This window comes from Hyla sarda, chromosome 2 (assembly GCF_029499605.1).
Source record: "Hyla sarda isolate aHylSar1 chromosome 2, aHylSar1.hap1, whole genome shotgun sequence".
Taxonomy (NCBI): Eukaryota; Metazoa; Chordata; class Amphibia; order Anura; family Hylidae; genus Hyla; species Hyla sarda.
Genome location: NC_079190.1, coordinates 117066115 through 117078920, shown reverse-complemented (window position 1 = coordinate 117078920; position 12806 = coordinate 117066115). Strand labels below are relative to the sequence as shown.

At 38.9% G+C, this 12806-nt stretch overlaps 1 protein-coding gene across 1 annotated transcript; it reads right to left on the bottom strand.

Moving 5' to 3' along the window:
• Positions 1–6885: 6885 nt before the first annotated feature.
• On the bottom strand, positions 6886–12010 carry LOC130357711 (aquaporin-5-like). The gene is made up of 4 exons (XM_056560439.1): positions 11538–12010; positions 10801–10965; positions 9125–9205; positions 6886–7092 (listed from the first exon to the last, which is right to left on the bottom strand). Exons 1-4 carry the CDS (start codon positions 11898–11900, stop codon positions 6886–6888), a joined length of 816 nt encoding a protein of 271 aa, XP_056416414.1. The 5' UTR covers positions 11901–12010.
• Positions 12011–12806: the final 796 nt, after the last annotated feature.

The following is a 12806-nucleotide window of genomic DNA, read 5'->3' as shown; positions in this document are numbered from 1 at the left end:
AATGGCTGAGTCCTTAAGGTGAAAAAGGGCTCAGTCCTTAAGGGGTTAAACAACAAATATATCGAAAATACCTATGTGTTTAAGAGTTAGATGAAATTCATAAAATACATTAAAAAAAAATTGAAAATAAAATGGCAGGCGCTCCACATAGATGCAGGCACTACTGGGGGTAAGTGAACTGTATATATATACTTACAACTCTGACCCCAATGCCATTTTCCTACAAGAGCGTCATCAGTCCTGATATCGCTCATGTAGTGAAACGGCGTTGGCCGTCCCTGACAAAGCTCTTGTAGCAAATCGGCATTGGGTCAAGCACTAATGAGTTGCATGTTTATATGCATTTTTCTGGTGCACATTTTGATTATCTATGCTATTTGGGCACATGATGGCCCTCATTTACTATTGCAAACCCGACATGTTTTGTCGAATTTTGTGCCAGAATTGAAAAAACCCTGACTAACTCTACATTTTGCTAAGAAAACCCAAAAAATGGCCATCGGGGAAAGGGGCATGTTCCCGAAATTTTCACAAAAAAACAACATATTTACTAAGGTTTCCACAGAAAATGTAGTGGATTTCAGCTGAGAAAACCCTACAGGTCAGAGCATGTGTAAAAAAAGCAAAGTGCAGGAAAAGTGGAAAATGTAGGGAAACCTTAGTAAATACCGTGGGGAAAAAAATTGCAGGGAATTAAAATCCACAAAGAAACCTACACTCCACTCTTAGTAAATAAGGGCCGATGTATTTGTTTCCATTCATGCATTATGTCTTATCTTGTTGCCCCATTTTGAACTGTATGCACAGCTGTTTATGTTTTTGGCTTTATGTACTTACCCTCAGTAGTGCCTGCATCAAGATGGAGCTCCTGCCATTTTTTAAGCTCTTTTCTTTCTTGTATGCATTTTATGAACTTGATTCAATAAATATACATGTATTTTTGGCATATTTGTTGTTTGTGTGCTTTCCTTTGAAATGCATTGTTGGATTCTATGCATAAACTCAAGACTGTTTACTGAGGAATCGGATCTTGTAGAAAAGACTGCTTTGTACAGTCACATAAAACATTTGTTCCCACAGATGAAATGGAAATGTCACAGATAAAACACCTTCTGCCTTAGATGTCTTTAAATACACTGATGAAAAAACATTCCTTCAAAAGTCGGTTCTTTAAATTATTTGCTTAATGGAATGGTTGTCACAGAAGAGCTTAAGAAATGTATTTTATTGAGTGAATGGCTGATGTAAACGCATTATAAATTGTGCTGGAGGCCATTGCATTTACTTTCTGGGGTAGTCAATTTCCTGTGTATAAGAGCAGCTTAAATAATTCTTTGACATATTGTAGGTACCCACACAATAGATGAGTATGAAAAAAAAATGTATAAATATATTTATTTATAAAAAAACACATGTGTGGTGTTCCAGCACCAATAGCTGTCCTGTGGCTTCGGACTACTTTGGGCAGCTTTGCAGCACAAGGTGTTGGGCCCATCAAAAAACGTATTGTATTATTAATTATGTTTGCACTTTATTGAGAAGTAATATATTTTTCTAATTATTTATATGGTTGTTATCTGTATATATATGTTATTCCTATGTTACTACCCTTAAGAGAGGAGCTGTATACACCCCATGTGACCCTGCCTGCCAATGGGAACCCCTAAATTCTCACCCAATTAGTGTAGTGGGGGAGGAGTTGCCCCAGTTCTCAGTGGAGTTTAGTCTGAGCCACAGTCTGGTTAAGGTGTGTTGTGTTGTGTGCTCTAAGGGAAGGCCTAGCTCAAATCTACTTCATCTGGTCATTCTGCAAGGAACAACCATACTGTCGGAGAAGGTTTCAATACCTTGACAGAACCCTACCTACCAGGATTCATCTACCCGTCTTACAAGTCAGTATTAATCCATTTGGTGAAAGCATCACAAGTCCCAGAAAGGCAACAGGGCTCCCAAGGGGTTACGCTGCATCCTCTCACCCAAAACCAACTGTCGGTGTAATACCATCTGTAGCTTGTTCAGTAAAGACAGTTATCCTTAACATGATGTCGGTGTTCATTTACTCCCCATGTCTGGCCCAGTAGAAGCTGTCTCCAACCTTAGACCGTGTATCGGATAATGGTGCCCTGGTGTCACAAAGTGATAAGGTATTTTTCCTAACATCCAGTGGTACCACACATGTGTACACAGTGTGAGACAGTAACAGGAATGGTGTGAGATCACTTTATTAACCCAAGGTACCTGCCACATGTAGCTACCAGGGTTTAGGAAGTGCACAGCTAATCCATGGAAAGATAGGTGAGATATGAGAAATTCAAAAATCAATGTAGATGCCCTTCAACCTTATTATTGTCTCAAAGACCCTGTCATACAAGTGCAGCATGATTTATTTGTACAGGTTCCCAGGCAGCTCATGAAAAAACTTGCTCAGAACCTAAATAAACAACTGTAGAGTAGATTTTACCTTAATTTTGACCCCCCCCCCCACAATCCATAGTAACTTGTATATTTATAACTTTTTTGTACATACTTTTATTCCTCACATCCTCAAAAGGAAAAGCTCAATAAGCTTACATTTGTAAGTTGCACAATGTACAGAGGATTAGGCTCTAAAAGAAGACACAAACCTAAGAATTATTTGTCATAAACCAATGAACACAAATGAGATTATAGCGTTAGGGGCAAAATAATGTGAAAATGCAACTTTATCGAAAATTATTCTTACTGCTCGAGAAACTGTAAGGTCTCCAGGGGTTGACAAGATGCTTCTTTGTACCTTAATGTAATCCTTACTACAATTATCTGTCCTGAAATACATTAGTCCTGACACACAATGCCTCTTGGGGCAAAATATATTAAGTATCTAAAGGTATAACACTTTCCAATGTACAAATGTCCCAGTAAACTGCAACATACAAACAAGAAACACATTGTGCTGCAAAAAATTTTGTTATGTTTCCTCTTTGTTTCTTCAGTTTAGTTTTGTTTATTTTGTTGAAATAAGACGGCCTAATTCAACAACATGGGATGTGACACTGATTTTTCATTTAGGGCCCGTATAGTAAAACAAACAACATAGTGAAATGTGTCAGCGGAACTGTTAAAGAATTCTTGCAGTTCAGTTTATAACACTTGTGCTAGAACAAGAAAACTTTCTGAAATCTGTCAGAGATTTGGTGTCCAACCATAGAACCTGTCCATTTGTAACATTACTTGAACTATTGGGGAAAGCAGAATGGTGCATGCTGCTGACTAGAGTATACCCACACTTCCAGCAAGGTTACACCACAACAACCACTGGATTACTTATTCCTAAAATGTAAACATGCAAATGAGGTGGTTTGGCACGCCCTGGGGTGCACTGCTATGGTCTGCCCGCTTGTTACTGTGGAACATCTAATAAATATCCATTTGCCTTCCCCTAAGAACTAAGATCCTCCATGCTTGGAGATTTTGAGAATGTATAGTAAAATCTCCAGCACTGCCGACCCAGAGCATCATGGCACAAGCGAGCAGAGCAGCAAGCAGAGAGGCTTCACAATGGTGGCCATCTTTGCAGCAACTGCTGTATTCTGAAACTACATTTCAGGTGTTATTTTTTATTCTCTCATAATCTGAAAACTTTTGGGCTAGTTAGTATGAGATAATAAACAATAACATGTGTGGGTGAGGCTCATCTATACTTTGATGTGAGGCGTCCTATATCAGACATTCTTTAGCATACCCAGGGGACCCCTGATTTTTGTTTACTATTTTCCTAGTCATTACCTATTGAGCCTGTGCTATATATAAGAAATTAAACTAACTGCAACCTAAGAAACCTATTTTCTGTATAAATATCTTTTCTTGATAGGAAAAACTGAGATAGATGATTAGTGAATGGCAGTCATCTGGAATTGAGTTATTTTTAGATTTCGGAACACACGGAGGCTACATAATAAAGGGGGATCCCACCCTTACTAAGCAAACAATCTTTATCTTATTTCCTTTTTGACAAATCACCTGATGGCCATTTGGTTGCATTGACCAATTGATATACCATCCTACATGTGCTTGATTAACCATCCTACATCCGAACCCCTTACTCCCATTTTTGAAGACTTTCCTTGTGCTGCACCAGCTCTGTGGAATGCAATACTTCGATCCCTCAGACGTATACCCAATATCCACAGTTTTAAAAATGCCCTTAAGCAGGCCTATGGCATCCTGTAATTTGATCTCCCCTACATTCACTTTGCCCCATTTTAAAAATGTGGGTTTTGCAAGCATCAAAAGTGCCAGACTTGGCAGCCCCCCCTACTCTCTATGCACTTTAGACATCTGTAGATTAGCTAGTGACTGGTTCACCAGCCGTTATGTAACCTCTCCTATTTATAAAACACGGCTGGACCATCAATAAAGCAACTTCTGCCTTTTGTCTTAAAGGGGTACTCCACTGCTCAGCATTTGGAACAAACTGTTCCAAACGCTGGAGCCAGCGATGGGAGCTCGTCACATCACAGCCCCACCCCCTCATGATGTCACGCCCCACCCCCTCAATGCAAGTCTATGGGAGGGGGCGTGATGGCTGTCATGCCCTCTCCCATAGACTTGCATTGAGGGGGCGGGGCGTGATATCATGAGGGGGTGAGGCTATGACGTCGTGAGCTCCCAGTGCCAGCACGAGCATTCGGAACAGTTTGTTCCAAACGTTGAGCAGCGGAGTACCCCTTTAACCCCATTCCTCATAGTTTGTGAACTCTTGCGAGCAGGGCCCTCTCTCCTGTATGAATATTTAGTGTGTAAATATTTCTATCCCCAGAATTGTAAAGTGCTTCAGAATCTGTTTGTGCAATATAAATAAATCAATTTATCATTTTAGCTATTGGAAGATTTGAGAAGACATGCCGTTCTTCGATTCAGAGTTACAAATGGATAGAAATGCAAACAGTTAAATAAAATTCTTTATTTACATATACAGTATAATCTTTACATATGTGAATACAATTCAACAGAAATAGTGGTTATTCAACCATTACCTATATGACCAAAAGCCTATGTACACCTGAACATTACTTTCATTGAGATGGTTCCTCCATCACAACCATGACACAGGGGACTACAACAATTCTACAAAGGCATCATGTGACACTTCTCCATTCAATAGGGCCCATTCAAACATTTATTATAGATTTTGCATGGGCGTTCAGCGTTAGTGTGGCTGAAAAATCGGAAACCACTAGCTAGAACAGGTGTCTAAAGTCTTTTGGCCAGCAGAGTAGTTCAGTGCTTTCTATATTAGAGACCTGTTATATTTTCTGCAGGATTATTTATATTTCAAAAGTCAGAAACGGAATAAAAGTTATAAATAGTATAACCTTCTTAGATCCACCATTATTTTAAGTGTAGGATCACCTTTAAACACCATTTTACCATATGTATATAGATGTGGAGTATTAAAATATTTGAGTAATTTGTTTATTTATCTTGTTCTTATCTTGTTATAAAGTCAGTACTTTAAGCCTAAAGTTTAATTGATTAACAATGGAAGTAGTTATTGACCTGTCGACAGACAATCCTACAACAACTTAGTTCCTATAATTTAGTGACCTCTGCTGCCCGGTATTGTAAGATAATTGGGTTTGTACCATGCCTTGTGAAAATACTACATCTCCCAGAATACAAATTAGAGAATGTGAGTTCAGTCGTATTAGAATTTATTTACAAAATTTACTGTAACATCAAATAAAAACTGGAACAGGATGTTCAAAGGTGACCTCACTATTTAATGGTTATAAATCACAATACTCAATGGTTATAAATCACAAGGTTGTTAGAATTTGACTATGGGTATTCTAAATATCCTAATATATACACTATAATACACAAGACCACCTGACTGTTACCTTATATTTCTTTATAAACAAATATGTGCACTGAAAATGCTACTGTCACATTAACTGGGAGTCATCTTTAAGAATACATCTATGTTCCGAAAATTGCTATATGATTATGATACCAATGTGACACGTGTTGGCATGTAAAAAATAATAATAATAAAAAAAAAAAACTATGTAATTGTAATTGGCCATATTGTTACTAGTTATGAGGCTTGATGTTATCTCTTGAGCATTGCTTAGATACATTTTTGTCAGTATACGAGTAAGAACTTTCAGTCACCTTAATGCCTGCTAAAATATCAGAAAAAACTTACCAAATATGTAACAGCAAATACGCAGCAAAATACAGCACATGTAAAGGTAGGATCACACAAGCCATATTTTTCTGCGCATTTGCTACAGTTGATTTTGCTACACATTGACATCAATGGGTAGGAAGACATGCAGCAGCAAATACGCAGCGAAGTATGGCAGGAGTAACCCTACCTATATGGTTAGTTTGTTCAATATTAGAAAAACATGGCTGCTTTCTATCAGAAAAAAAATATTTTTTGCGGTTAGTCTGTTGTGATACTGCTGCTTTGCCTGATTTAGTTGAATGGCGCTGATCTGCAATACCACACATGGCCAAATGACAAGTGTGGCGCTGTTTCTAGCAAAAAAAAAAATTATACAAATCTTTAATAGTGTCACAAAATCAATACAAAAATATACATTATGTGAAAATTCTTCTTCTATTAAAATGTTATCAACATCAAACTTTTTAGGACATCATACACATGTACATACATACATTGTGCTTCGTATAGAATGAGACTTAGCCTAATAGTAGTTAGCTTAACCCTTCTTCATAAAAAAACAACTGTCATGGTCTGATGTATGTATGAGTTTGATAGCAGTACAATGATCAGGTTCGAAAACCCATAGAACCAGTAACCAATCTATTTGACCATTCATAACATCTCTGTACAATATTCATTGCAACACAAAAAAAATAAAATATTGAATTTCACATTTTTTCTTTGTTATTTGTTTGACTGTAAACGGAATTGAGGCCTACAGATTGTTTTCGCCTCTCTTCTTTTTCATTCTCCTGCAAAATGTTGCCACGAAGGATTTCAAGTCTCTCGCTTGGGCTTATGAATTGAGGTGCAAAGATATAGTCATAAATCAAGCATGCCAAGATTGCTCCGGTTATTGGCGCCACCCAGAAAATCTGTTTGGAGGATAAAAGACCAGATTAGTTTTCATGGGAACAAACCAGTCATACTGGGGTTTAAAAGAAACTGAGTAAAGAGGGCAAGGTTCCTGTAAGGGTTGGATGTAAGTTGCCCTTTTCAAGACATCACCCCCATTTTTATTGTCAAGGCCGGCTGTAGTAACTGATAAAGTATCCCAAAGCTACTCAGGTCCTACTATTCTTGGCCCTACTATCCTAGTTGGTGTAAATATAATTATTATTTTTAATTAAAAACATTTTTATAAAAAAAATAAAATAATCTATTCCCCCCATGGCTGTATTAGCTATTAATGTATGTTTAACAAATTATGTCACCAGTTTCTTCTTGTGAAATAAAGTAAAATTCTACTTTTATGGAATCTCTGCAGTGCTGAAATGTCTTGCCATTCTACTACATTTGTCACTGAACTGCTTATCCTCACTGCACAGAGCCCTGCTTGTCCTCAGTGCACTGATAGTACTCCTCTGTGCTCTCTCCTGTCCGAAAGCACTCCTCTGTGCTCTCTCCTGTCTGATAGTACTCCTCTGTGCTCTCTCCTGTCTGATAGTACTCCTCTGTGCTCTCTCCTGTCTGATAGTACTCCTCTGTTCTCTCTCCTGTCTGATAGTTCTCCTCTGTGCTCCCTCCTGTCTGATAGCACTCCTCTGTGTTCTCTTGTGTCTGACAATACTCCTCTGTGCTCTCTCCTGTCTTATAGTACTCCTCTGTGCTCTCCCTTTTCTGATAGCACTCCTCTGTGCTCTCTCCTGTCTGATAGTACTCCTCTGTGCTCCCTCCTGTCTGATAGCACTCCTCTGTGTTCTCTTGTGTCTGACAATACTCCTCTGTGCTCTCTCCGGTCTGATAGGACTCCTCTGTGCTCTCTCCTGTCTGATATCACTCCTCTGTGCTCTCTCCTGTCTTATAGGACTCCTCTGTGCTCTTTCCTGTCTGATAGAACTTCTCTGTGCTCTCTTCTGTCTGATAGTACTCCTCTGTGCTATCTCCTGTCTTATAGGACTCCTCTGTGCTCTTTCCTGTCTGATAGTACTCATCTGTGCTCTCTCCTGTCTGATAGTACTCCTCTGTGCTCTCCCCTGTCTGATAGTACTCCTCTGTGCTCTCTCCTGTCTGACATTACTCCTCTGTACTCTCTCCTGTCTGATAGTACTCCTCTGTGCTCTCTCCTGTCTGATAGTACTCCTCTGTGCTCTCTCCTGTCTGATAGTACTCCTCTGTGCTCTCCCCTGTCTGATAGTACTCCTCTGTGCTCTCTCCTGTCTGATAGTACTCCTCTGTGCTCTCTCCTGTCTGATAGTACTCCTCTGTGCTCTCTCCTGTCTGATAATACTCCTCTGTGCTCTCTCCTGTCTGATAGCACCCCTCTGTGCTCTCTCCTGTCTGATAGTACTCCTCTGTGCTCTCTCCTCTCTGATAGTACTCCTCTGTGCTCTTTCCTGTCTGATAGTACTTCTCTGTGCTCTCTCCTTTCCTATCAGACAGCACAGATGAGTGCTATCAGACAGGAGAGAGCACAGAGGAGTGTTAGCCCACCCTCACTTACTGGACTTTGTCCATGCCTTTGCTTCAGCTTGGACAAAGCATGATTTTATAAGCCATGATTTCTATAAAAAAAAAATAACTTTTTCGCACTAGTTTTTAATTCCTGAATTAACTCATAGTAGCATTCTTGAGACCATTATATCTATTCTATACTACCTGTTCATGCCAATAGTATTTTGGGACAAACCACATTGAGGATCATACATCAAAAGTGTCATTCATTTTACTATTGATACCCTGGATCTGCAACATGTCTATTATCCTGTCAGAAGACATATTTCCAATTCACTGCAGCATGACATGTCTTGCTTGTCCTGCACTACGATTTAGCTTTGCCATGTTGGGGACTTTAGAAATTCATATAAAATACTGACAATTATGACTTACTTTCTGCAATATTCTAAATTTTTGTGTTGTATGTGAAATGGTACATTGATTTGGATACAGGTAGTGGAAGATACTCACCCAGTGGTATTCGAAATTTCCTGTTATCAAAGCTGGACCAAAGGACCGTGCAGGATTCATTGAACATCCAGTGTAGTAAATCTAGAAATTGAACAAAGTGTTATGGATTAGAAATGAATTGGTAAAATAATGTCATAACTGAATGGTAGTAGTCTAAATCTCTTCACCCTATCTCAGCTATGAAACCAATATCAATACAGTGTCACTATGGGTTAATTATACAGTAAATGGATTTCCTCCATTATGAGAACGTGTTCATTCATTCCTCCAAGCCAGTGTTTTCCAACCAGGTTGCCCCCAGCTGTTGCAAATCTAAAACTTCCATCATGCCCGGACAGCCAGTGGCTGTCCGGGCATGGTGGAAGTTGTAGTTTTGCCACAGCTAGAATCAACCTGTTTGGGAAACCTTTCTCTAAGCTATCCACTAAGATAGTCCACTCTACTGTAGACTTCACTGTACCCATAGTTAGTATGAATTTTGGATTGGTTTTACACAGGTAAGGGTAAGATAACATTTGGATATTCATTTTAAGGGTGCGTTCCCACAGGGCGTATACGCAACGTATTTGACGCTGCGCAAATTTTACGGCAGCAGCGGGAAATACGCTGCGTATCCCTTGCTCACTATACACACAGGGCTTTCCGGCGGCAGCCCTATGTGTGTAGTGAGTTTTCGAGGCGGGGCCATGTGCCGGCGTGTCTGTGACACACGGCTCCGCCTCCAAAACTCACTACACACATAGGGCTGCCGCCGGAAAGCCCTGTGTGTATAGTGAGCAAGGGATACACAGCGTATTTCCCGCTGCTGCCGTAAAATTTGCGCAGCGTCAAATACGCTGCGTATACGCCCTGTGGGAACGCACCCTAAATACTATATAATCTATTGGCATCATGTTACAGAGCAGCAAGAGCTGAGCAGATTGATACAGTATATATCTTTGTGGGAAAATATTTAATATAATTTGCAAATTACTGATTTATATCCCAGTTTTTTCTATTCTTAGGAGCCCAGTGGGCAGTGCTACTTAATGATAAAACCACCCCCTGGACTCCTAAGTGTGGAAACATCAGAGATTTCAAACAATAAATAAGTTCTACTGAATTTTTGCCTACAAAGATTAAAAACTCAATCTGCTCAGTTCTTCCTACTCTATCACATGATGTGGATAGATTAGATGGCATGTACATGGTCATCAAGAATATGCTTGTGAAACTGCACACACAGTGCACTTGGGCTTCACAAGAATATTCTCGGCATACCTTTATCCATTAATTAGGGTGTTTACATATTTATTATGTCTCACAGTTAGTTGACTGACAGCTGGCATGCGTGCAGTGACACACAGGGCTGCCGCATGCAGACGAGCCCTGTGTGTCAATCAATTGCGTGACGTTGCCAGAGAGAGGCGGTGCAGCCCCGCAGCGGACATGGGGCTCCGCCTCTCCGACAGTTTACCTGACTCCCAAAGAGATTATGATGTTTTTTGGTAAGTATTAAACAGCTTAATTTATTTATAAAGATATGCCAAGAATATGCTTGTGAAGACCTAGAGCACTGTGTGCAGCTTTACTAACATATTCTTGGTGACAGTTGTGCATTAAATTACTGTGTGTAATACATGTTAATACTGTATAAGTGCATGATTTGGAATTATGTTTATATCAACAGTACCTACCCCAAGTAAGTGGCCCAATACCACTGACAGTCCTATAGATATGGCTGGAGACCCGATGTTGTCTGTCCTCCGGCTGTCCGTTGTAGCAAAGATGCAGAGGACCAGTTGCATTGTAAGAATAATTTCTACCGCAACTGCTTGTCCAGGACTTGTGTTGTTGCTCGGCTAGTTCATGTTACATACAACAGAGTATTAATTACGAGGAAAACATAATTATGATTTAATAACAGGCAATAGCAGAGAAGAAAGCCATATACTAGTGGCATTTAATTAACTATTTAGCATCCAAAAGTAATGTACTAAGAATTTAAATTGGTTGTACTACTTGGGGATATACAGATTTAGCAGGCTGAATAAGTTTAAAACTTCTTGACTTATTCATCACCAACAGTAAGTATACATGCAGTCACATGTAAAACACATTTTGGAATCATGTGTTGACCCAAAAGTCAGCTTTGCCACATTTGACATCTGGCAACCTCAGCTCTGCAAGTAGGGCTCATACAGTTTTGTTTTTTTTAAATCTTCTAACACTGTTTTGATATTTGTAATAAAACAGCTTTAAGTATCAGTAGGCAACCAATAAGAAACAAATGCAATATGTATATAGTTAAAAAAACAAACTAAAAATACAATAATAATAATAATACTAATACTAATATATATATATATATATATATATATATATATATATATAATATTTTTTTTCAAAATATATAAAACAGTGCTTTACTTACCTGGTTCACTCCAAAACCTCCCCGGATGTCAGATGGCGAAAACTCAAACAGCAAAGCAGCTCCTATCACTGCTCCCAGCATCTGAGCGATCACATAGAATATTGTCTGGGCCAGAGAAATTCGGGCCCCAACAAGCAGTGCTATAGTTACAGCAGGGTTGATATGGGCCCCACTGATGTGACCTACAGCTTGTACCATTGTACCGATTCCCAAGCCAAAAGTGAAGGCTATTTGTAAGACAGTTGGGAGAGCCCCCGTCCATGATAGCGTTGAGCCCAGGCCAACAAATACAAAGATAAGGGTTGCTACCAGCTCAGCTAGAAATGCCTTAAAATTAAATCCTGCGCATAGCTCCTTAAGCATGATTACAGTCTATAAAAGTTAAGGAGACTCAATACAAATCCCTGCTGATGTTAAGCCTTGTGCTACTGTTTACAGGACGATGGAAGCACATGTTTGGGATGAAGTTATATATTGCCTTGAAAAATAGGAACCATGCCAGGTTGTCCCAGTGAGAGGTGTGGCGCAGTTACCAGTCAGAGAAAATGGAAAATTTACTATGCCTCATGACACATGCTATCAGCAATGCCAATAAGCAATTTAGAAATATAATTTGATGATGTGATCCACCTACCTCAGTACTAAGTCCTGGTAATTGGTGTACAGGAGTTAACTATTGTTTGCTATGTGTTAAAAAAAATGTTGGCTACAGTTCAAGGGAAATGCTAAAGATGTGTATTTTAAGCAACAGGTAATTTCGTTTTTGCAAAATTGCTTTTGTAAGTCACTTCCTATCAGTTGTTATTCAACAAATGCTTGTAGACATTTTTAAAACGTTGGGTTTGTAACAAATAAGTTCTATGCAAACCAGCAATGCAATAACTTAAAAAAAAATGTATAACGCTAAGAACTCTAAAACTCTGTATAACACTGCTAGGTCACTGTTAGGAATGTATTCAATTAGTTATAAAGTGGTTTTAAGACTAAATTAATGTCATAGTTATGGTGACATACCATAACCCATGGTAACTAACAGCTTGTGTAAAAACACTGCACTAGCGCATTTCTTATGCTTTTTAACAATAAAATAAAGATGAGTAACGTATCAAAATAGTCAAGAGTAAATAGCTTTTGCAATCATTGAAAAAATCATCAAAATTCTCTTCTCCCTTTTTGGGAGCTGCAACAGGATTGGTTGTATTAAAAATAGTAAGGAAGAAATTGCTTTTTAAAACATTGAAAAGTTGTAAAAATTATCAAAATTTCTCC